The following is a 25,808-nucleotide window of genomic DNA, read 5'->3' on the forward strand; positions in this document are numbered from 1 at the left end:
ACAATTTTGTCATAAATCTGTCACAAAAATTTTGTGACCGAAATTTGATCCGTCAAAAAAAATTTACGACCAAAGGTTCTGGGACGTCCCCATTTTTGTTACAATTCCGTCACTAACACAAATTTGTGACGGAATTGTGACAGAACCGTCCGTCACAATTTTGCCATTTTCTTGTAGTGTCCGTTTCATATTAAATGAGGTACTTTCCTTTTTAGTCTGTTCCAAAATAAATGACACGTTTCTAAATTTGGAAATAATTCAACTTTAAACTCCTCATTTTACCCTTAATGAGAAGCTTTTATAACCACACAAAAATCATGGCCCATAAAGCTTTACCCCTTAAGCTTTTAAGACTACAAATTTCAAGTCTTTCTTTTTTCCTTAAACTTCGTGCCGAGTCAAACTACATCATTTAATTTGAAACGGAGGGAGTAGTTTTTATAGTGTCCTTGAGATAAAGAGTCTGTTTGGAAAGCCACCTTGTAATTGGAATTGGTGTTATTACTAGGGTAGTAATTACACAGCCTAGTAATTACACAGTTGTGTAATTACGATAGCCTGTTTGTTTGTCATAGTGTAATTACAGTGTAATTACAAGTTTACAGTTTGGTTGCACAAGTGTAATTACACAGTTAGATTAAATTTTAAATTAAATAATTATCAAAACTAAAAATTAATATAATAAATATATACCTATAAGATTTTATAAGTATAAATGATAATATATTTGGTATTTAAGATGTATATTTTTTCGTGAATATACATTAATTAATAATCATATATTTATAACTAATATTGTTAAAATAATTTATATATATTTTAAATTAATAATATTTAGTTTAGATACTTACAAAAACTAAAAAAAATATACGTTTTGTAAGAACATCATGGAATTTATGTTTGATATAATAAAATATTTATAATTATAGTGTCATAACATTATTCAAATGTTTGACAAAACTAATCTACCAATTCTAACTAAAAAATGAACAACATGCAATGTGAGTTAATACTACAAAACAAGTAAACTGGAACCATGAATATAACACAATTTCAAAAATTCAAAAAATAAAATAGTTTAACTTATGTCAAATTCCAACATAATAATAGTAGGTCTCACTGCAACTTAAGATAGGAAACATGATAAGTTTATAACCACATTTAACAACGAAGTTCCACTTTAATTGCATCACTCATTATATGCCAAGTTTATTAATGACTCATTATTTCTAATATTAGGAGGTGTAGTTTCAAAAAATAAAATAATAAAATAAATAAAAAATAAAATATAAGCAATTACATGGAATCACAAGAAGTAAAGATAGAGAAATAAAAGATAAATAATGTACAAAGAAAATATATTTTAAAATTTCAAAAGAAATTAAAAAGTAAAAATAAAATTAAAAAATTAAAATAATAAAAATAAAAGGTTATAAAGAAAATAAATTAAAATAAAAACAAAAAGAAAGAAACTAAAAAGCAACCTTGTAATTACACAGTGTAATTATCATCAATTCTCACCTCCCCTTGAGAATTGGAGAGCGTAATTACACCCCTCCAATTATCCCCAATTTCATGTTGACCAAGTAATTACTTGGCCAAACAAATATGCCAAACTGTGTAATTACACCCAATTACACCCAAATTTAATTCCAAGGTGACTTTCCAAACAGGCTCTGAATGTGGATAATTATAAGAGCATACGACAATATGAAGCAAATCAAATTCCACAACAAATACGGAACCGCCTTACCTGCAAATTAAAGATTGATGAAGTTGCTAATAGAAACTGTAAGGAATTCTTGCTTATCTGAGTAATTTGCGCCAGAAATCGGCATATCCAGAATCTCCATCAGTACGTTGTTCTATGTTTCTAAATATATTCTTGTTTCCACTTTGCTTTTTTTTTGAAATCCTTTGCTTAATTTATGTATGATTTCAATATTTCCGTTCAAATGAACAATTTCAATATTATATATTTCAGCTTCCGGATTCAACTTATCTTTATATTTCTTAATGTTGCATTGGTTTGTAGAATAAAAATATGGAGCTCTATGATAAGAGAGGTTAAACTTACAATATTTCTTATTTGAGATGCAACAAAGTTAATACATTTCGTCGTAGAAACACTACTAAGGTTGAGATTATTAAAGCGAGGTATACTAATTAGTAAATTATGGACGATGACTAATTTCAGAACTATAACTACGTCGTAGTTTCAACAAAAAGTCTCAGATCTCATAACGTGCTAGATTTTGTAAGTCAATCTAAAATATTTAAATGGATCAATTTAAAAAGAGCTGACATATATCTTTGGAACAACAATAGCGCCGTTCAAGTCTGTTTTCAGAAAAGCTAAGTGTTTTCAATTGATTTAGATGCTCTATCCTAAAGATATAAACATTTTGATGAAGGGCTAGAAGAATCAATATGTCAAATCTCTGCGCATCAATTTAAAAATTTTACCTAGTATAGTTAAGTATACTAAGTATGGAATATATTAAGCAAGAGAAAGATTCAAAGAAACTGCCACATTTCTTCTCTCCCACTCAACTACAATATCACGATATATTGTGACGACTAGTCTTGGTCTACCTCAAATGAAATGGCTTACTCGTGTAATTTTATATATATGTATAGTGCAATACGAAAATATAATTATATACTTTTAGAACTGTTAAATGTGCCAAATGTCTAGTGTGGAGAATTTCCATCTTATTTCCAAGCTCATATCTGGTAACTACAATCTAATAAACTTATTCAACAAACCTCTATAGAAATCTGATGCTATAAAAGCATGATCACAAAGAGTTTTCAGCTGAGTACCAATATAATTGAGAATTAGTTGTCACAACATGAAACCATATGCTATTGCTCTCATACTCTTTGGCTCTAATATAGCCTTGTTTTTTATTATGATTTTCCTTTGCAACGTTTTCCGAAAGACAAGCCACCATGTAACTGCTGGTTCTTCGCCTCCTCCTCCTCATTTACAAGTGAACCGTGATGCTGAAAAGGGTGGAATTACACCCAAGAACACAACAAGAGCTGCTGTTATCACTAGTGCTTACAGTAGTGGTGGTGGTGGTGGCGGCGGCAGAGGAGGGATAAGCAGCAGCAGTTGGGGTGGAGGTGGTGGCTGTGGCGGTGGAGGCGGTGGTTGTGGTGGCGGTGGTGGTGGATGCTGAGACGTTAGAGAGATTAAAAAGAGAGAATTATATCTTCTTTGTCTGTCTTCTGCTTTGGCTACTTTTTAGTGTATCATGAGATTGGAAAAATGAATTTGTTATATACATTGTAGAGTGAAATTTATTTGTAACGTAAGTATTGTAAATATTTATTTACAATTTCAGTGCATAGAGTTCATTAAATGACGTTTTCAAACAAGTTTAATGGGTAATTTATGCCTTTTCTCAATAAAGAAAACCATGATTTCTATGATTGTCTGCACGTCTTTCCATCCTATAAAACACGTACGTAAAAATCGTGGCAATGCTGACCATTACAAAATGTCAACAATCTCAGCGTTAAAAAAAACAAAAAAAAAAAAAAAGACTAACTGGTATTACATGTGATCGGAGGTCACCAGTTCGAGCAGTGGAAACAGCTTCTTGTAGAAATGCAGGGTAAGGTTGCATACAATAGACCATTGTGGTCTGGTCCTTCCCCGGACCCAGTGCATAGCAGGATCTTAGTGCACCGGGTTGCCCTTACTAACTGGGGTCCGGCCCTTCTCCGGAGCCGTGCATACCTCAGCATTGCTTACTCATTTAGAGACTTGTGAAATGCAACATGCGCAGAAAGGAAGAAATAATTAGCTAGCTTTGATCCATTTACTACTACATCATATAGGAGTTGGGACTGCTCACCTCAAATATTGTGGATGAATCTGATAAATATATTGGATACTAATTAAACTCAATCCTTTTTTCAGGATCTTGATGTTGACTTGATCTTGAAACAAGTAGTTCAATGTCTTTGTTAACCTCAAACATATATACTTTAGCAAGGTAAATAGCAATCAAAAATCTGATAGTCCCTCTGTTATTTCTGCTTCGCTACCAGGGGCGTATCTAGGTTAATGCATATGGGTTCACGTGAACCATAACAATGTTACATTTTTTCAAAATAGTGTGTGCCCCCATGCTCAAACACTCCTATGGTGCAATAATTACTTGGTGCACCTCTACAAGTGAAATTGGCGGTTTAAATCCTACTCTAGACAGCCTTATTTCCGGCACGAAGTATAGATTTATAAGTGAAAATCACTAAAATTTCAAAAAGAATATAATTTTGAACCTATAATTTCAAAAGTGTAGTGGGTTCATGGTAAGAGGCTATAGTTAAACCCGTCAAATATAAATTTTAGATTCACCTCTTCGTAATAGTGCACCCATCCTTTTAAAATCTTGGATCCGCCTTTGTTTCGCTACCTATTGATGTTGGGTATAATTACACAATTTTGGTTGTTTGTCTAAGTAATTACTTGATCAACATGGGATTGGATGTAATTGAGGGGAAGAAATTAAACGCAGGTGAGAATAAGTGAGGAGTAATTACAAAATAACTTTTCAAATCTCCTTTTATTCTTCTCTTTCAAAAGTAAATTATTATGGATGACTCATTTCAGAAACTCAACTAGTAGTCTCAACAAACAATTTCATGATCTACTAGATAGACTAAGCATGGAATTAAGCAAGAGAAAGATTCAAAGAAATTGCCACATTTCTTCTCTTCCACTCAACTACTATGTCACAATTATGACGACTTAAAATATATAAGGCCTTGGTCTTGCCTCTATTTATATTTCTTGTGCGAAAAGAAAAAATAAATTGATACTTATAAAGACTTCTAAGGGAGCCAAAAGTCTACTGTAAAGAACTTCCATCTAGTTTTCAAGCTCTAATTTGGTAGAATCTTCTACATAGAAAATTGGAAGTTGCACTGCCTTAGTTACGCTATCTGATGCTATAAAAGCAAGATAAAGAGTTTTTAGTTTGAGTACAATTCAACAAGTTATTATAAGATGAAAGCATATGCTATTGCACTCATAGTTTGTGGCTCTGTAGCAGCTCTAGTTTTGATTTTGTGTTGTCTATGCAATGGTAGGCGAAAGAGAAAGAGCCAACCTGTGACTCGGAATGTGACTGGTTTTGCTCCCCCTCCTCAACCTTTACAAGCAAACCGCGATGTTGAAAAGGGTGAAATTACGCCCAAGAGCACAGCAGTTACAAAAGATGGTGGAATGGTTATTTTAGGAGCTACTGCTGCAACTGTGGCTACGGCTGCTGTTATAACTAGTGCTTACAGTGGTGGTGGCGGCGGTGGAGGGACGAGTAGTTCGGGTGGAGGTGGTGGCTGTGGCGGCGGAGGTGGTGGATGTGGGGGCGGTGGTGGATGTGGAGGCTGTGGAGGTTAAAGAGAGTTAAACTACCTTCTGTCTGTCTTCTACTGTGGCTACTTTTTATGTATAAAAAAGTTGGAGTAGTGAAGCAGTTTGAGAACAGTACAAAACACTTTTGAAAATCAGCAAATAAATAATTCTATGTACCATGAGATTGGAAAATTGGATTTAAATAAACAACCATGATTTCTATAAAATATACTATGTACTTGAGTAAGATCGTGAAAATGCTGATCACTTGCAAGAAATCAATCTCAGCTCAAGTGAAACTAGCAGTAATAGCATTTTGTCCAGATCAATAATTAAGCATAATACAAATTGGAATTTTCGTTTGTAAACACTACAAAAGTGTCTTCCAATAGAGCTTCAGATGACTCTACCTCAGATTTTCTAACCCTATAACATCAGCAAACTTAAGTAAATTACAAGGAGAAAAAGGAATAAAAGGTGGCTACGCAATCCAAATGAAAGAAATAAGCCTATAACATGTCCCCAGTTGGAAGGGGCAGAGAGCTGAAAACTGTAGAAGATTTCCTTCTGGAACACAAATGCAATTGGCAGATTTTGAATCACATTGATCACTGGAAAACAATGTTCCCCGGAAACTTGTGGATGTAGATTCGGGATCAACGGAATGAGAGAGGGAGCTCCTCGTGCAACTTTCTCAGTCGGATTTCTTTAACCTAGTAGAGTATCAATTGCGAAGTTTCTCCTCACCCTCTTTATGGGCTGGGAATTAGACGAGCGGTCAGGTACTTGGTGGAGTTAACCACTTGAAAAGCCAAAACTTTCTTTGTTGCCGAGCACTTGTTTACTCATTTAGAGACTTGTGAAATGCAACCTGCATAGCAAGTATGTATTATTAGTTTTCATTCATGCACCACATCAATAGGAGTCGCTCCTATTAGAGTACAACTATATCACTACTATCAATATGTGCAATATGAAGAAGCAACAAAAATTCACTTTGAAATGGTAAGTAATGTCAATTAACATACAGAAGTGGATGTTTTCAGCAGCTCCCTCACAGCCATAGTTGCATAGCAAGAAGCTGGTAGTGTAAAGCTCAGCTTGAGAGCCATCTGGCTCTCTTGAGCATTACCGCCACTCTGAGATTTCTCTGATTGCATCGTTTCACTGTTAATCTTTTCCTCACGACCTTTTCCCGGAAGCATGTCACCACCTTCAGATATTGCTGAAGATGTACCATAGTCAGCAGCAAGTTCCTCGCTTCCATTGGTCGACTTCTCCTCTCTGACCTTGCTTTTCTTTACTGACTTGGCAATGGCATCAAAATCTGTCTGTGCTAGAGGTATAGTTCCATCAGTGTAACTAAGCAATTCCCTACAAAACAATAAATGGCTTCAAAAAAGACGAAAATGGAAACTTGTCCAATACAACAATAAGTTACAAGCTCACATCGACGGTTTGCGCATCAAGGGCGAGAATCAGAGTTCTAGAAAATATATCCAAATTACATTTTTGTAAACCGGCATATATTACTCAGATCAATCATGAATTCACAATTACATCTCTGACACAGCAGTTTACTGAGATTTCAATTCATTTTAAAATCTGAAGTGCATTCTTTATGATAATAGTAACAAAAGTACTAATAATGTTGAAGTGCATTCATATTGATGATTATAATGAATAAAAATAGTTAATAACAATAAGGGTAGTTGGCAAAATTATTAGTATTATTATCTTGTGGTGGAAAACCCAAGGTTCCCAAGGATCCAAACAAACCCTAACACAGCAAATCGCACAAGATATGTTTCAAGCCCTTGGGCTGCTGAACAGAATTCAAGCAAACCCGGGAGAGATGGAACAACGTGACAACAGAGTAAACTGAAACTAGCTATGTGCAACCATGTCTGACCTACCATTCAAAATCCTTCGGCTTTTGAAACACACGTCTGTAAGCTCCGGTCATATTAGTTATGGAGAATTCCCTGTAACAGAGAGGACCAGACACAAAAGAAGTAGTCATAAGGGAGGGTTTAAGTTCAATAAATGACATTAGATCATCTATAGCAACAATTATAGAGACCGTAGAGTAGAGAAATAATTCTTTTATCTTCCACAACTTCAGACTTCAGTCTATTCTAGGGTTAATGCTAATGAAAGCATAAAGTAACGCTTTTTCCACACATGATCTCCTTTTTACAATGTACTTCTTTTCCTTTTGTGCAAGAAATCTATTATGCTAAAGAAACATACAGCAAAGAGAAAAGTAAATCAGATGGTATCATGGCCATAGACATGATTTCTGCGAGGTCTTTTGAGAGAGAACTTTATAGATGGCACTTTACCTCAACAGCACATTTAACAGATTTAGGTAAATTCTTACCTGCATCTTGATCAATGGGCAGTTTAGCGCACAGTCTAATGCTCTAAAAAAGAGGTATTCTAATCATTAATTTAGTTGGTTCCTATTCATCTATGGAACATGAACCATTTCTGGTACATTAGAGAAGGCCACACAGGATAATATAAAAGCTGATCTGTTGATGACAGACGTCAAGGGTCAAATTATAGTTACAGATTCAGGGAAACACCCAGCTCGGTGGTTATCGAAGATGGTAATATTCGTTAGAGTCTGAACTTCCCGGGGAAAGTAACTAAGATGATGCCAATCATCGAATAATTTATGCCAAAAAAGAACAGATTTAAAATTGAGGAAGGCCGGAAAGCAACCTTCGATGAGTAGAGTAGCCCAAAACCACAAAAAAGTGGATCATTATTCAAATTTAACGAAACATGTTTTACTCACTTGATCTTATGCGCAGTCTCTGTCAAGCTGATACCATCCTGACCAGTAATGATTGCGAGTTAGAAGGGAACAAAATAAAAGAGAGTAGATATGCGTCAGTCATCACAAGTGGACTGGACGAAGGTATTGATAACTTCACAGGCAAATCTCTTTAAATTATTCTACTTCTCCATGTACTTCAAAATCAAAATCAGAAGCTAAATACACTTCTTGAATTGCAAAACATCGTTATATGAACTAGATTATGGTTAGTTGGTCATCATTGTAGCAGAATGTTAATAATGATAATATGAACCAAGATATGATTGTCATATAGATATACGGAAAATCATGAGACAGCTGAATTTTGTTCGGCTTTGCACGCTTTTTTGTTAGAGCACTTAGACACTGTATAGAAACTATAAATAAAGTATTGCAGATAATTTATATCACTCAGGAAAAGAGCTTGAGAGGAAAACGGCGTGCAGCTTGGTTGCATTTTCACAGATAAATCGAACAGGCAGATTGATGCCCAGCCAGAGGAACAATCCACAGAGAAAAGGAAAAAGGGTGTTCAAAGAAACAAGAGCCTGTTAAATAGGAGTCAAGTCCTTGTTCATAGCTACAGGTCTATCCCCCTCAGCAATAGAATGCCAAACCCAGCTACTGTCAAGTACCATGTAGCTTCTTTCTTTAGAAAGGAACAAACACCTCGCATCCCTCACTGCATCTTTCTTTTAACAATGTCACACCAGAACAAATAAGGGAAAAAAAGGTAATAATTGGCAAAGTATAATTGAGCACATGCATCTACGAGCTCAGCAATCTGGATGAAGAGAAAATACCTTCTGTGCCAAGTCACAGTAAACTTCCCCAATGTCATTTGATGGATAAATCACTCTAGACCTGCCATTATAATATGTCTCACAAACAAAAGCAAACAATAACTCAAAGAATATTATAAACTTTCTATTATCTTATCTTACCCGGGCAAAGGTAGAAGTACATCTTCGATGGTATATGTACCGGATATAAGGTCTTCTTCATTTATAGCCTGCCAAAAAGCAATTATCACTTGACTTATATTAGACAGATGAGTACTGCTCAGAAAAAAAAAAGGAAAAAAAAAGGTACCAAACAATACCAGCAACAAGTACGCCTCAATACCAAGCAATGCAAGGAAATTCAATACAGAAGAGGTACCAGAACAGAACCTTTTAATCAATTTAACTTCTCCCTTACCTCTCAGCAACCTCAGTAGGCATGAGTTTGCAGACACGTGAACTTTTTTAATATTAAAATTAAAATGGATGCAGTGTTAAACATCAGAAAAGAAGCTATTCAAGTATTCCACCCATATCATAGCTACAACTGACAATCCTGCAGAATATATAGCAAACTAACACCATTTGTTTCACTGTACAACTGGGTAAATGGTGATCTTCCAGGTTACTAAGTTGCATTTGGCATCCTCCTTTTTTTCAGCGCAAAGGATTTAGCAAGCATCATGCCAGTAGAAAACATAGAGAACTTCTAGTACTTATTTTTATTTTATTTGTATAACATGGCCTGAGATGAGGTGGCAAAACATGGTCAGTAAGGATTCATATAGCCCTACATGTTGGAACTGAGGCATAGTTGTTGTTGCATAGGGATTCAGCAGCAGTCTCTTAAAGCCATGTGGTAGCAAGCCACTAACCATCCATGCAAGCAAGTTCATGTCTATGATATACCACCTGCTTAGAGCCCCCTGTTAGTCTTAACCCTAATGATAACTTCACCATTATATGCAAAATCATAGTGATATAGGCTTATAATTATATGTGTATCCCCCCTTTGGTAATTTCATTGGGACATACTCTATACAATACTGTCAGGGAGGAACTTCCGTACAAAATGCGGGCTTGTTTTGAGTTTTATCAAGCTGGAGACCTGGAGAGTGAGCTAGGGAGTTAAAAGGCCCTTTGTTTAATCTTACTAGGGGTTCTTATACTCTGTCCTCTGGATATGAAATGAGAGCTATGCAAACCGATGGAGGGAATACATAAGAACCAAGATGTCATGCAATGCTTTCATAGAAGCTCTTCGCTTAGAAATTTAAGGAACATCTCTTGTGCTCAGATAACCTAGATACCAACCTTGACTGATATATTTTTTTCTTCAGGAAGATCAGTCTCTGAGGTCTCATCCAGATTACTATAATCATCCATGTCGTTGCCATTCACGTCTTCACATTCAGCAACAAAAGTTTCTTTCTCTTTAGGTTGTTCCTTTGAATAAACCAGATCTCCCAACACAACTTGGTCAAACCCTATGATATGGGGCAATGAGAACAGAAGAGAATCAGTGGTACAGTCAAGTAAACATAAGTACATTCCGATCAATATATATACGTAAGAAAAATAGTTAATAGAAGTTGAAAACGCAAACCATGCTTTTGCACTCTCATGCTTGCTGCATGGTTCCAAAGATAACTTTGATAGCTATGTACATACCTAAAAAGGAGAAGATATGTATCATATAAAAGCTCAAACTTGAAAAGTTATGCATGACCCTTTTCTGTACCCTCAGCCCCTTTAAGCCCATTAAATCTCATGATCAATTGATATTTACGGCCTTACACTCTTGGAGAAGCTAGAAGCTGTAGAGCTCTATGAAACTGGATAGCTTTTCAATGACTAGAATGCTTCATCGCCTTCTTTAACTCCGCAATTCTTGTTTAGATTAAGGCCAATGGTTGCACGGTGTTTACCTTATGGCCCAAACGAGTTATTCTTTGAACCGTACAGTCAGAGGTTTGATACATAACCAAAAAAGGTGTAAAGGACTTTTAGATCTTATAGTACTAGAAAAGTCCGGTACTAAGAAGAACTTTTCAAGAATTTAAATACAAGTAACTAAGGACTGCGGAAAAGCTTAGGGAGGGGAGATGTTTTCTCGATGAAGTAGCCGATGGTGACACCCAAGTAGTAAGCTGCTACCGAATACGGACAAATTCAAGAAACAATAACAGCTTTAGCAGTATTGACTTGAAACTAACAGTAGTTCAACAAAACCAACGAGCAGGCATGGGCTCTACTATTGCCAGAAGCCCAGAACTGATAACTTAGCGTGCTATGAAGATACCTTTTTCAGAGAGCTTAGAAAAGGAATTATTTAAATGCAAATCTCAGATAGATAAAATGTGTTCATAAACGCAAAGACTCGAGTCAAGGGAAGTGACTAGGACGAATGACTTGCATGTATTTGCGCTTTCTTGGTTCACCTTTCGATCACTAAATTTCAGATAAATATGTCAAGTACAAGAAGAATAATGAATCCTGCTATGAATGTCACTTACATCATTCGGAGAGTCCTGGGTATCCCCTTCAGAGCTTGTAGACAGTTTCCAGGAGATTTTTTCAGGCACTGCAACTTTATAATGTTGACAGGAAATGTCAATTGTAAGACATAATAACACAATCTCGTATCACATATATTGCTTAATTATAAACATTGGAACAAAAATATAAACTTCTGCTCTCTCTAAGAGAAACTCAATTACTTTGAAAAGTCAAGTACAGCACAAATAATGCAATGCAGAATGTCAAAAAAAGCAAAATACAAATTTATAAATTAAAAAAGGTAACACAAACTTAGATTATTGCAAGTCATTAAATGGCGACACTTATCATGAGCAACAACATTCACTTACTTTTGGGAAGTCGGACTTCTAGGTATAATAATAGAGGCTGACTTCAGCTTTATGAAAGTTATAAATAATAACTAAAGGACTCAAGTGAGAGATAAACTCAGTGTTGTTGACTGGAACTTACAATCGCCCTTTCAGCAACCAGATGTCGAGGTAACTGCCTTAGAGTCCCATCAATGTCACCACTTTCCTTGTAATACTCCCTTACTGTACTGATGGCATTCTTCTGTATTCAAGGTTAAAGCTGAGGAGAACAATTTATTCCTACAGACGCACATAATACTGCATATTTTTGTAATACAAAATTGTTGGGGAAGAGAACTTTCATGTTTTGAAAGAAGATGAAAATAAGAAGCAAAATTATGGATAAAGTGAAATAGCAAAGGATATCCCCTTCTCTTGGATCAAGAATCAAGCTGACAGCAGCTTTCCACTCTCCACGCAATAATGCAGCTCCAATTAGATGGGTTGGCACAGAACTGCTGCCAAACCGCTACACCATTTGCATAGACAACAAGAGCATGGTAACCATCAAAATCTTGGCATATTGGTGACTTTTCACAGTTCACTTGCCAGTCAAAAGTCAAACTCAGGCTTAGCATATGAGGGAGGAGTTTCATGTCTTATTTTCAAAATTAAGAACTTCATTAAAACTCTCCAAAATCCAAATAGAAAAATGAAAAGCCAAGAAAAAAATTGAAAGAATATCAAGGAGTCGACCAACATTAACCAAAAATGTCATTAAACACGAATACTAATCTGCCTTGATCATGTCGAGTACGGGCTTTTTGTTGGTCACTAAAATGCCATGAAGTGCACGACTAAGATAAGCCCCAAGCATAACAGTAATTTCAAAGTTGTAGCTCATATTTATCCCACATGTTGACATACTTAAGAATTAACTGTACTGTCAGGGAACCATATGCACGTATGACTGAGACATTGAAAGATGAAGAAAGGAACATGCATTAGTGAGTTTCTGTGAGCAAAATAAGGTTGGAGGGATTCCAAGAGTTTCTATAAAAGCTCTTCTGAAAGAGATCCTTATGAAGAACAAGAATTGAAAGGCCTAGACCGGATTTCAAGAAGAGCTAACTTATCCACCAAACCAAGATAAAAAGATCTGCATATTACAAAGTACCTGTAAACCAAAATAGTTTATAAATCCATGCTCTCCTAGGGCAACTGCTGATGCTTTAATTATATCCTCAGAATCAGCTGACACTCCCCTGAAAAGATTTCAGTTTCAGCCCATCACATAACATGTCATAAAATCAGCAAGCTTTACAATCATACTTCAAAGAATAAGGAACAAGAGCAAAGAAAGGAAAATGGTATTCATGTACTGTCTGGAGCCCCACAAGAAATGGACAAATGAAATATTGAAGCATAACTATACCGAAGTGTTATAGTAAATCGGTTCCCATAAAGCTGCCCAAGCAGAAGCCCTTCTTTAACATGGCTGTCACATAAATGGAAGTAATATTTTACATGAGAGAGAGAGAGAGAGAGAGAGAGAGAGAGAGAGAGAGAGAGAGAGANTGATCTCACCAAAAGTCACCAACTTTGATTCCAATCAATCTTTCGTTGAGAGCTGCTACTCTACTTGCTCGTTGCTTGAAAACAGTAACCTATATTGTGAAAATTGTGAGAGCTTAGTGATAGAAAAAGATAACACTAAATATGTATCCCCACATAGAAAAAGAAAAAAGTTGCCGTCGTGTGAAATACAAAGAATGGGGGAATGAGGAGGTGAATATAGATATTACTTGTCCAAGCACCACCAAGTTTTAAATCAAACTACACCAACAATATCTAATTAAAATGAATGATTTGTGACAGAAAAGTATCAAGTAGATATTCTAGATAAAAGATTTTGCTTTCTGGTGAAAAGCGATCTCCCAATTTTCAGAAATTCATACTAAACAACAATAACTTTTGAACTATGTGACTATCTTATCATTGAAAAGCTCAAATTGTTCAAGAAACACAATTTATTTAATTTTTACGTGTGGGCTTAATATTTTTCATGAGCCAAGCACATAAAAATGCTTTTGATTACAGTCGGTGAGAATTGAACCCAAGTCATGAGGATCATGAGGTGAGGATCACCCACCATATAAGGAGACAAACCACCCATCCCCCAACTAATGTGGGACACTTAACATGGGGCCAAACATTGTATAAACCAATAATAGTGATGGGCATGGCTCTAATATTATGTTGAATTATGTAACCATATCGTCTAAAAGCTTAAATTGTTAGAAAGGGCATTTCTATCTACTTAATTATGCCTTCGCCATGCCCCATCAAGTGCTGGACTAATTCGTTTTCATGGACCAAGCACATGAATATTTTTTGTATAATAGGTGGCAGTACGACTTGAATCCAGGACCTTTGCCCACTATTGAACCATGTTTATGTGTGTGAGTATCATCTCATCTAAAAGCTTAAACTGTTAGAGCAAGTAAAACTTTTATTTAATTAATTATGGCTCAACACACCTCATGTTCGGGTTTGATTCTTTGTCATAGGCCATAAAAGCATGATAAATACTTAAAATTGACAAGCATCTTCAGGCATAACCCAAACCAACATGCTCAAACATGACCTATACCTAAAGGAAAGATTTCCTTCAATTTTGCAACTGTGATCCCCATCATTCCCCTTTCTCAAACAAGAAAAAGGCTGTATCCTCTCAACTTTGCGTTGGGTTTCCATTGTTGCAAATAATTATGTTCATTAAAGGGAAACATATGACGTAAAATTGTTGACCATTATGACAATGTTTTTAGTTTTTACTCCAAAAAATGAAGATCCAAAGTAAATGGCGAAGAAAGAAAATGATGACAAGAAAACATACCCTCTGGGTTGTTACAGCACGCTTGTCTTTAGTACCAGCAAATCCAAAGGACCTAGGCTGCCAGATCAGCCATAAAAACAATCATATTCCTGTAGCCTTACAGCTTTTCTACATCAAGCTGTCAATAACGCAGAACTGCTTGTATGTTGCAACACACATCTGACAGCAATACAAACACCGGACGAATTTTTTTTTTTTAAATATTTCTTGTTTAAACCCATGTCTCCGTTTGAAAAGCTAGAAACATGTGCCAAAGAATTTTGTTTTTTCAACTGAAAGTAGTTCTTTCTAGGAAATTGCATGTCACCAACCTGAACGCCGAGCATCTTTGCTATAACGTTTAAAGCTTCCTGTGTATCCTTGTTCTCCTTGAAAAGATGAAACCTGAAATTTAGATTTTGCAACAACACTCTTTCAAATACTCTTCAAGAGCAATGTGATGTTAAAACAACACAATGCTTTCTAAAACTATGAAGGTTAGAGAATAATAAATAAATAAATAATTATCAAGAGAGAACAATAAAATTAAATGTGTAAGATAAAGAGAATTTTTGTTTAAAGATGTTAAAGATCTCGTAACGGTATGAGTCGAAGTAACGAAATCAGAACTTAATATATACTACATTACAGACCAGCAAGAGTAAGGAATATTATATGAATAATTGGAGTTAGCTTGAGAATCCCTTTTATAAAGCTAACTGGCTAGCTGGAAAGATGATTTTGGTTGAGCTTGATATCACTTTTTACATACTCTTTGATACCATCTTGGAGAATTGTTTCAATTATCACCCAAAAAGACAAAGTAGTTTGACTACTCCTAAAATGTATTACTCAACAAGTCTTCTTTTCCAGATTGTACGACTTTTCTATGTAGTCCCATTTATTAGACTACAATTTCTAGAATGAAGAAAATAGAGATCATATTTTCTCTTTGATAAATAGAAAACCTATCTTTGTATGTGATGCAAAAATCTACACAGAACAACAAGCAAAAGATACGTAATGTTGTAGATGTGTATGAAAATCTCAAAAAGAAGATCTGTATGATAAAGTAGAGACAAATACAACTACAGAGTTTACCTAAGGAACTTGCCAAGATGTTCTGGCCAACTGTCTGAACCTCTACTGTCATAAGGTTTATCATTTCGGTCTTTCCTTTTCCTAGAGAATCTACCCCTTCCATTATTCCCTCCCTTATTCAATCTCACACGAACACACTTTGATGAGTCCTCTGGTCCATCAACAGCATCTGTTACAAGGAATTTTAACCTTTCCTTGAAAAAATTATGAATTGCCTGAAATGTATTAACATAACAGATATAGATACTTCCAAAAGGAACCATATGACGCCAAAAGAAACAGAGAATGAGTATGTGATAAGGACTAACAGTACGATGCAATTTATCTGAACTTGGTGAAAGGACGACGGATTCATCACTGACATCGACTCCAGAATTAAGTTTATCAATAAGACCCTTAAGCTTGTCAGCATCAGAATTGCCAGCGAGAGATCTGAAAGATTCTATCTCAGTCGCATAACTTTTGTTCAGTTGATCAGATATATTTACGTCCTTGTCCTCTGAACACTGGAGGGAAAATCAGCTCATATCATAAACCAGTTTTAAAATGAGCATAAAGGTCACGGAGAAGAAATTAAAGTCAACTTACCACCTCCGCTGGAGCCTCCAATGAAGTCAAATGAACAACATTTCCATCTAAGTCCACTTCATTTACAATGAAATCGGAGTACCTAGAGATTAAACAAAACAACCATAACGATTAACCCACTTTCTCGAGATAAGCAAGAAAATCTCCCAAAACCCACCTTCAAGAATGACAAAACAATGTCAAATAAAACTGTCTGTATCTTTAGTTACAGCACATTCATGGTTCAAATATAAGAAATTAAAAATATTGCAAAGCAAAAGCTGCCTGAAATATCAAGAATTTGCATATAGAGTTCATAATTGAAGATACCCTAAGTTTTTGACTTCCTAAGAGTTTGCTTTAGATGGTATTTTGTCTTTGTTATGTACCAATTACTCTCTTTGACAGGACAAAACAACAGTGGAACATAATCATTTCCTTCAATGATATAGTAAATATTCTAGATTTTGAACTTCAGTTAACTCAAAAGGTGAAATTTTAGGTCTATTCATTATCTACGCATTCTCAGATGAATATAAAGTAAATCTCCAAACAATTTTCCAACCCTTAATTCAAATTTCAAACATCAAAAAAATTAAAAGAATACAACAACAACGCAGCAAAATCCCACAAATGTGGTCTGGGGAGGGTGGTGTGTAGGCAGACCTTAACCCTACTCCAGAGGAGTAGAGAGGTTGTTTCCGATACACCCTCGGCACAAAGAAGATAAATTTAAAAAATAATAAAAAGGAAAAAAGAACACATTTGTGTCATTAAGAATTGGAATGAAATAGCTTATATAAATCAGAACGAAGAATTCCCAACTTATCTTCACTCTTCAAAGCATTTTCACTACATCCCAACACTCTTTACCAATTCCAACTAATGTTATACCCCCACCCCATAGAAGTACACATGCAAATGCAGATACATAATTAAAGAACCAAATAGCTTCAAGAAAGAATGAAAAAAGACCTTTGTTTGAGTATGCCACGAAAGCCAGGGAGCTTGGAAATGTAGCAGGAGATGCCCACATCGGATTCATCCATTGTTTTCATCATGGTAACAGGCAAAAGACTCTGATCAAAAAAGCTGTTGTAAGGTTTTAGAATTTTAGGGTGACCAAGAACTTGTTGCAGGGTTTTTGTTAGTAGCTGCTGATGACTCCGGAGTTTGGAACAAAGGGTTTTTAGCATTAGTCGAACGGTAGAGACCTAGGTGGAGACCAAAGTCAAATATGAGTAATTAAGGCCTCATTTGTTTGACTTAAAAAGAGGTATGATTCTTAATCCTTCCTATCTACATTAAGTGCGTTTATTTTTAAAGTCTAATTTTAATTATTCAGATCTTAATCATTAAGTGTGTTTATTTTTTTTACTTCACAGCCACTTAATGGGTCTGAATAGGTCTGTATGATTAAGATTTATAACAGAGACTTAATTTCATTAAGATGCTATCACATATTCATTATTAATTGTCGCAACCGCCTACCATTATCAACTATCACCATGCCACCGCCATCGCCACCACCATTACCACCACCACCACCACCACGCCACCATCATCCTCGATCATAGCCGCCACCATTATCGACCATCACCACCCACTATCCCACCACTCTGACCACCATTATTTTCACCTACAATCAACACTCATCCACCTCAACTACCACAACTGACCACCCCATCACCATCAACAACCACAGCCGGCACTACCCGTCATTATAACCTACCACCACCCACCCACCACCTTCCTCAGTCACAACTACTACCACAACTCACCATTATTAACTATCACCACCATCCTCAATCATAATCGCCACCACTACCAATCAGCTACTAGCATGAACCACCATCATCAACCAAAACTACCACCAACTACCGCCTCTGTCGACATTCACCCGTCAGTCATCACCACCAACAACTATCATATTTTAAAAAATTATATATTTTATTGATAGAATATTAGATTGTTAGTATTTCATTTGAATTTTATGTTTATTAATTTTCAAATAAAGATAAATTTATACATTCAAATGTTAAAAATCAAACAGTCTTAATTATTTCTATTCAGATCATAACACATATCTTAATATATTCAGATGTGGATTCAGATTCAGATGTCTTAATCTCAATACACATCTTGATATTCAGATGTGTATTCAGACTCAGACGTTTAATCTTTAAAAAAAAAATGAGGCCTAATTAAGAGTAATAGCATGTTTGGCAAAAAAAAGGTTATTTGATAACACTATGTTTGGATTATCCTTACCTATCATTTTATAATGTATCGTATTATATTGTATTGTATTATTTTAAGATACCGTATTATATTGTATTGTATCATTTTAAGAATACAATGTTTGAATAGATTATATTGTTTGCAATTGTTAAATAACACTTTTTGCTATTTGGTTTACTGTATCGTACTGTACTGTAACTGGTAAGCTTACTAAAATACCCTCAGTTATTTTTATATTAAAAAAAATTCCCTAGATTAAACAATACTCGCTAAAATAGCTGACCGATGAGTAAGATAGGCTTCGAGAAAAGTTCTTCCATTTTGTAAACAGTGAATAAGATGAAGAGCGAAAGGTAGCCTAATACTTCATGTTTAACATCATGTACTTAACACAGGTTACTTACTAGAAGTACTAAAACAATAAATTTGCCAATATATACACAAGATGGAGCCATAATATAAAGAAAGTTATTTCTTCTTAAGGTATCCAACGGATAAGCCAGTTTGACATATGGCTGAGTACAAAAAAGTTAATAAATAAAACATGATCAACATAAATTTTAATTGTAGCATAAACGATTCGGATACAAGAAAAATAAAAACAAATTTGTATATAAAAGTAGAAATATAATGTGAGCCTTAATAGAGAAAAATAGTTTGAGAACTAACATGTGATAGATATTTGCATATCATTGACGGTATTTGAATTGCTTCCGAGGTTAAGAACGAACCTGTAGCGACTCGGCCGGTCATTTTGAGAGTAATAGCTCTGATCCCCTATCTGCTGCTTCCCCCATATCTTTTTCTGCTTATGTGACTTGCCGGAAGGTTTTGTTTTTGGTTTCGGAGTGTTTTGAGACACTTAGTCCCTAAAACAGAAGCTTAAGTCTTAGGATTTTGACTGTAGTCGGAAATGTGTAAAGACGACTCCGGAATGGAGTTTCGTCGGTTCCCTAGCTCCGTTGGGTGATTTTGGACTTGGGAGCATATCCGGATTGTATTTTGGACGTGTGTAGCTGATTTAGGCTTGAAATGGTGAAAGTCGAATTTTTGGAGATTTTGACCGATAGTGGACTTTTTGATATCGGGGTCGGATTGGGTTTCCGTAAGTTGGTGTCATTTATGACTTGTGTGCAAGAGGTCAATCGGACGTGGTTTGATAGGTTTCGTCATCGACTGTAGAAATTTATAGTTTCAAGTTCATTAAGTTTGGATTGGAAGGTGATTCGTGTTTTTGTTGTTGTTTGACGTGTTTTGAGGGCTCAACTAAGTTCGTATGGTATTTTAGGACTTGTTGGTATGTTTGGTTGAGGTCCCGGGGGCCTCGTGTGTGTTTCGGATGCTTAACGGATTGAAATTTGGACTTATGAATTGCTCAAGTTTTCTCATTTCTGGTGTTTTCGCACCTGCGGTGGGGAGACCACAGGTGCAGGATCGCACGATCGTGAGGTCAAGTGCAGAAGCGGATTTGGGCAGGCTAGACTGGGTTCGTAGGTGCGGAAGGATTTAGGCAGAAGCGGCTTCGCTTCTGCGGAGGAAAGGTGCGCAGGAGCGATGTGGCCGCAGGTGCGGTTCCTTGGTCGCAGGAGCGCAACCGCAGGTGCGGCCCCCCTCTCGCAGATGCGGACCCAGGGGACTTAAGTCAAGCTCGCACCTGCGATGGAATTTCCGCAGGTGCGGCATCGCAGGTGCGATTGTAGGCCCACAAATGCAAAATCGCTGGGCAAAAAAATGGGATTTTGAGTGTTTTATCCCATTTTCAGTTTTGGGACTTTGGGAGCTCAGATTTGGGCGATATTTTAAGAGATTTACATATGAAGCTTTTGGGTAATGATTCCTAACTCCTTTATGGTTATATTTCACTAATTTGTAGTTGATTTCTTCATTAATTAAAGAATTTGGGTGAGAGATTTGGGGAAAAAGGTTGGAAGGTCTTCAACTAAGTTTTTGAGATTTGATTGGGACTATGATATCGAATTTGGATAATTTTGGTACGAGTGAACTCGTGAGTGAATTGGTGTTCATATTTTGTGACTTTTACCCGATTAGACGTGGGCGGGGGAGACTTTTTAGGGCGATTTTTGAAATTCTTATTAAAGTCTTGATTTTATTAATTAGATTAGTTTATTATAGTTGTATTTATGATATGTAATTACTTTTGGCAAGATTTGGGACATTCAGAGTCGAATATTCATGGAAAAGGCATTGTTACCGACTGATTGAGCTAGGTTCGAGGTAAGTGACTTGCCTAACCTTGTGGAGGGACTCCCCTTAGGATTTGGTACTATTTGATATGTGAGCGCCGTGTACGCGAGGCAACGAGTGCGTACACTGGCTATTCGTTGTAAAATTCGATTTTTACTGAGTAATAACCTGTTTCTTCTTATTTGAGTATTACCAGCATGTGTAGTTATCCTGTTTAGCATAGAGTAGCATGTCTACGTACCTTAAATGCTTATTTGAACTATGTGCAGCATGCTTAGTGAAATTCCTGAATTTTCCTTGACTTGTACTTAGCCCAAACTGTAGGATTTCTTGTTGTAATTGTTTCTTTCATTGTTTGAGCTGCGTATTTATTTTAGAACTACGGAACAGTATTCCAGGAGATCCCCCTTCATATTTATTTTGGGACTACGGAACGGTATCCCGAGAGATCCCCTGCATATTTACTTTGGGACTACGGGCGGTATCCCGAGAGATTCCCTTGCACATTTACTTTTCGGACTATGAGACGGTATCTCGAGAGATCCCCTATTGTTATTCTTGTGTATTGTATTGTTATTCTTTTGTGATTTTTCTTCTTGTTAAATTCGAGTCTTTTATTATACTGTGATATTTCATTCTGTCTTATTTAATATATATATACCAGTAGTGCCCTGACCTGACCTCGTCACTACTCGGCCGAGGTTAGGCTTGGCACTTACTGGGTACCGTTGTGGTATACTCATGCTGCTATTCTACACATATTTTCGTGTGCAGATCCAAGTACCTCCTACCAGCCTCGCTTTTAGTTGCATAGTTGTTGCTGCTCCGGAGACTTCAAGGTACATCTGCCCGCGTCCGCAGACCTCGGAGTCCCCCTCTATCTCTTTTGTGTTGTTTTTCTTTACTTCTTCTAGAAACTGATGTACAGGATAGTTAGACAAATCCTAGAAGTTTGTGACTTATGGTGTTCCGAATCTTGGGAGAGTTTTTGTGTATATTGAGAGTTGATTATTGTATATGACGAGCGACATCTCTATCGTTTATTTGAATTTCTGTTATAGCTAGTTGTCGAATTTAGGCTTTCGATTTCATTATTCCGCATATGATAGGCTTACCTAGTCGTAGAGACTAGGTGCCGTCACAACATATCACGAGGGAGGATTTGGGTCATGACAAAACCACAACTTGGAGTGAGAACGACGGATGTACATTTGGGTGGAGTAAGTACAAAATAGGATAAAGGGTAAAATATAACTATGGAACAATAAGTAAGAGCATAATTGGAAAAGAAAAATATGAAACAATCCCACCACACGATTTGGTTATTTCAGAAAATGAGACTTTTCGTTGTTTCGAAACAATGAATTAAACAATACAATACAATCAATTTTAAATAAGCAATCAAAACAAATGTTGTTTTGGAATAACAATACATTACAATACAATGGGTAACAACCATGCAACACACGCTCTAAGTGTTTCTCAAAAATACTTTGGGTAATAAGCAATTTGTGTTTCGCTAATTAGTTTGAAAAACACTTATGAGCATCAATTAGAGTTTTGCCAAACTTTTAAAAAGTGTTCTAAGGCCAAGCTTCTCCAAAGCCAAAAGCACTTCTTCTTTTTTTCAAAAAAGGTAATTTTTTTTTCAAAGTTGAAGTGTTTTGCCAAGCTTTTAGAAGGAAAAAAAGTGCTTTTGAGTAGAAGCAGAAAAAAATAGCTTCTATCTAAAATCACTTTTTTAAAAAGCACTTTTGAGAAAAATACAATAAGAAACAGTTTTTAAAAGCTTGGCCAAACACAAATTGATGTTCATAAGTGCCTTTCAAATTAATTAGCCAAACACAAACTACTTCTCGCCAAAAGTACTTTTGAGAAAAATATTTTTGAGAAAAAACACTTCTAAAAAATGAGCTGATTTGTGCAGCTTGGCCAAACATGCTCTTATAGCCTGTTTGGCCAAGCGTTTAGGAGGCCAAACTTTTTGAAAAATTGAAGATGTTTGGCCAAAATAAAAAGATACTTCTGAGCAGCAGCTGAAGCAGTTTTTCTGCTTCTGGGGGGAACTATAAATTCTAACTTCTTCAAAGTAGAAGCAGAAGCAGAAAATTAATTTATTCAAGATAAAAATAACCTTACAACAAATTTATATTTTTCAAATTATCCCTCGTTAATTTAATATTTTTCTTTTCCTTTCCCTTTTTCTTTTTATTTCTACTATACATGTATTCTTTTTTTTAATCATATTTTTATCTTTTCTCATATTCCTAAGGGTAGATTTTAAATTTACATTGAATGATATATTTTGACATATTTAAATTATCGTGTAAATAATAAGTAATACCAAACACTCAATATTATTGCTATGTAATAACTATATTTATATTAATTAGAATTGTAAATTATATTTTTACTTTACGTTTTATATTTTAATTGAATTCTTTTCTAATAAATATTTAAATTTATTTTTCTTTTCTAAATAATACTAATCGTAAATTAAACTTTTACCGCCCTTTTTCGTAATTTGATACTTAAAAGTATTTTTTAAAAGATTGGCCAAACGGTACGAGCTTGCAAAAAACACTACTCAAAAGAATTGGCCAAACACAAACTGCTATTTTGCAAAAGTACTTTTTCAAAAAGCACCTTTGAATAAAAGCGTTTTACAAAATAAGTAGTTTTTGGCAGTTTTGCCAAACGGGCTCTAATTCTATTTTTCTCAAGAGTGCTTTTGAAAAAGTGCTTTTGGGAAGAAGCTACTTTTTTTTTGCTTCTTCAAAACTGATTCTGCTTCTACTCAAAAGCACTTTATTTTTCTTCTAAAAGTTTGGCCAAACACTTCAACTTTGCACTTTTTTGTTACTCCAGAGAAGCTTGACCAAACAGGCTATAGGTTGCTTAAGTGGTCGCTCCAGGTCTCACTAAAATAATAAGATGAAAAGTAATTAAAATAAGATACAAAAACACAAAACAGTATTGGGATCGGCTAAATCTTGGTTGGTTACTTCACTTTCTATCTTGTTGGTGAGCGATTTAATTTCCGACCTTGTAATCCTTATTCCAATTTCCCACACTTGAAATATAAGTAAAATTCCTTGGTCTTTAATCAGAAATTCAGGTTGAGTTATGAAAAGGCTTTTCTTTTAGTGGATTATGAATAATCAAAAAATTAATATTATAAAGACCATCGTGGAGAAATGATGCAATATCATCAATTAGATTAGACTCTAGAATCACATAATCAAATAATTATTGTACCAATGTTAAATTTCCTACCACTAACGAATGCAATTAATGTTAGGTTTGGAGAATGGGTGTGAAAGGGAAATGGAAGAGGCACCTTTTGAATTGCACCTCTTCATCTCACATTTTCATTGTCTATAAATTTTAGAGGCTTAGCCTTATTTTCATACATGGAAAAATTCTGAATTCTCCCATTTTCTTCGCATTATTTTTCCAAAACAAATTATAAGTGTCATGTGTGATTTGCTTCGTCTCATTGCGTTCGCTGAAACATTGGGGTATGAGGTACCGCTATACCATTGTGGATCACCCGTTCTATCCTAGGAGGAAATAATCCTAAACCTCGAGTACTAGGAGGGGATTAATTTCCTTAAGGACACGTTGTGAATTCAGTGGGCTCGGATTTAATTTTGTTCTTCCTATGCATTTCTGTTTCTCTTTTACTTTACAAAATTTTTTGGTTTCAAACACAGAGTACCAACAATTAAGGATATTTTCTGTATTTACTAACTTTGTACGTAGCCTCATGACGGAATATACTTCCTCTTAAGTCTCAACTCCCCGGGAAAAAAGACAAGTAGAGAGAGAAACTCTCAACTCTCGCTAGGACCAAACCAAATGGACAACCCACCCAAATCAACTAACATACCACCGGACCCAAATAACATGGAAGAAGACACCCCAAATACACACTCTTACAAGGAGATGTTCCTTGACAAGCAAGCTACTTCACAAACAGATTACTTCACAGTTGAGATGGGGAATACAGAAATCCAACAAAAAGGCAAAGGGAAAATGGACCCAATCTTACTATCCCAGGAAGATAGAAACAGACTCTACGAGCCATGGCGCCATTCAGTCATCATCAAATGACTTGGCAGGCGTATGACTCATCACCTTCTCCGAACCAAACTAATTGAACTATGGAACCCATCCGAACAATTAATTTTGATTGACTTAGGATGGGATTTCTTCATAGTCAAATTTGGCAAGGAAGAAAATCTGATTAAGGCAATCCACCATGGGCCATGGTTCATTATTGGAAGTTTCCTATCAGCTGTGAGCACGTGATTTTTGTCTCACATGAATTACTCCTACAGAATTCCAAAATTAGATTTTTTCTTTTAAATTATTTGTTATTTTAGGAATTATTGTAGAATTTTTCTGATTGTTTATATTTTTTGCGTGCATGTTTAATTTTATTTAAGTCATAAAAAATACAAAAATACATTGCATTTGCATTTAGGACTTAATTTTACATCTTAGTAAATTAGTTTGTTTTACAAAAAAAGGAAAAATCATAAAAAATAACTCATTTTTGCATTTTTAATTGTTAGCTTCGAATTTTGTAGTTTTCTTTTAATTTGGTAATTATTTAGTTGTTGAAAATTTTATTTTTAGTAACTAATCTAATTTGGTAGGATAATTTAATTTTAAGATTTAATTTAGGTTTTATTTTAATTTGAAAAAAAAAAAGAAACAAGAAAGTTTGAAATTGAAAAAGAAAAGAAAGAGAAAATAAAGAGATCTGCTTTGGGCCTTTTTAATTAAATTCCCCCAAGCCCAAACACTTTCCCCCTCAAATACCTGTCGAGATCAGGCCCAAACCCGTATTTCTACCCGGTCCAAACCCCCATCAGTGACCAAACGACGTCGTTTCGATTACCCCAATCAGGACCGTCGATCTCACTTGATAGAACGGTCCGGAACTGGCCTGTTTGAAATATATAAGTGTCCGAACGTTGACCCCCCCCCCCCC

General features: G+C 35.5%; 3 protein-coding genes across 4 annotated transcripts; 2 read left to right on the top strand and 1 right to left on the bottom strand.

Moving 5' to 3' along the window:
• Positions 1-2,855: 2,855 nt before the first annotated feature.
• Positions 2,856-3,188, top strand: LOC109243361 (protein FAM98B-like). The gene has a single exon (XM_019410284.1). It carries the CDS (start codon positions 2,856-2,858, stop codon positions 3,186-3,188), a length of 333 nt encoding a protein of 110 aa, XP_019265829.1.
• A 1,838-nt stretch (positions 3,189-5,026) lies between these two features.
• Positions 5,027-5,419, top strand: LOC109243362 (zinc finger protein ZIC 2-like). The gene has a single exon (XM_019410285.1). The coding sequence runs from the start codon at positions 5,027-5,029 to the stop codon at positions 5,417-5,419; it is 393 nt and encodes a 130-aa protein (XP_019265830.1).
• A 244-nt stretch (positions 5,420-5,663) lies between these two features.
• Positions 5,664-17,598, bottom strand: LOC109243367 (multisubstrate pseudouridine synthase 7). Of its 2 annotated transcripts, none has more exons than XM_019410291.1 (20): positions 17,336-17,598; positions 16,385-16,463; positions 16,102-16,299; positions 15,794-16,008; positions 15,025-15,097; positions 14,714-14,770; positions 13,402-13,481; positions 13,250-13,312; positions 12,992-13,079; positions 12,241-12,343; positions 11,975-12,078; positions 11,500-11,573; positions 10,590-10,654; positions 10,298-10,470; positions 9,146-9,213; positions 9,005-9,065; positions 8,181-8,218; positions 7,291-7,359; positions 6,403-6,748; positions 5,664-6,245 (listed from the first exon to the last, which is right to left on the bottom strand). In XM_019410291.1, the coding sequence occupies exons 1-20, from the start codon at positions 17,554-17,556 to the stop codon at positions 6,216-6,218; spliced, it is 2,205 nt and encodes a 734-aa protein (XP_019265836.1). In that variant the 5' UTR covers positions 17,557-17,598; the 3' UTR covers positions 5,664-6,215. The 2 variants fall into 2 exon arrangements, with proteins under 2 accessions (XP_019265836.1, XP_019265835.1); XM_019410290.1 differs by having other exon boundaries at positions 16,382-16,463.
• Between the last annotated feature and the right edge of the window lie 8,210 nt (positions 17,599-25,808).

The sequence above is a fragment of the Nicotiana attenuata genome, unplaced genomic scaffold, assembly GCF_001879085.1.
Source record: "Nicotiana attenuata strain UT unplaced genomic scaffold, NIATTr2, whole genome shotgun sequence".
In the NCBI taxonomy this organism is placed as follows: domain Eukaryota; kingdom Viridiplantae; phylum Streptophyta; class Magnoliopsida; order Solanales; family Solanaceae; genus Nicotiana; species Nicotiana attenuata.

Excerpts from the sequence above, each read along its gene's own strand:
- LOC109243361 (XM_019410284.1), top strand. The coding sequence starts at position 2,856 with ATGAAACCATATGCTATTGCTCTCATACTCTTTGGCTCTAATATAGCC.
- LOC109243362 (XM_019410285.1), top strand. The coding sequence starts at position 5,027 with ATGAAAGCATATGCTATTGCACTCATAGTTTGTGGCTCTGTAGCAGCT.
- LOC109243367 (XM_019410290.1), bottom strand. The coding sequence starts at position 17,556 with ATGCTAAAAACCCTTTGTTCCAAACTCCGGAGTCATCAGCAGCTACTA. Across the intron at positions 10,655-11,499 it reads CCCAGGACTCTCCGAATGAT|GTATGTACATAGCTATCAAA; the intron begins GTAAGTGACATT and ends TCTCCTTTTTAG. Across the intron at positions 6,246-6,402 it reads TGCTGAAAACATCCACTTCT|GTTGCATTTCACAAGTCTCT; the intron begins GTATGTTAATTG and ends CTTGCTATGCAG.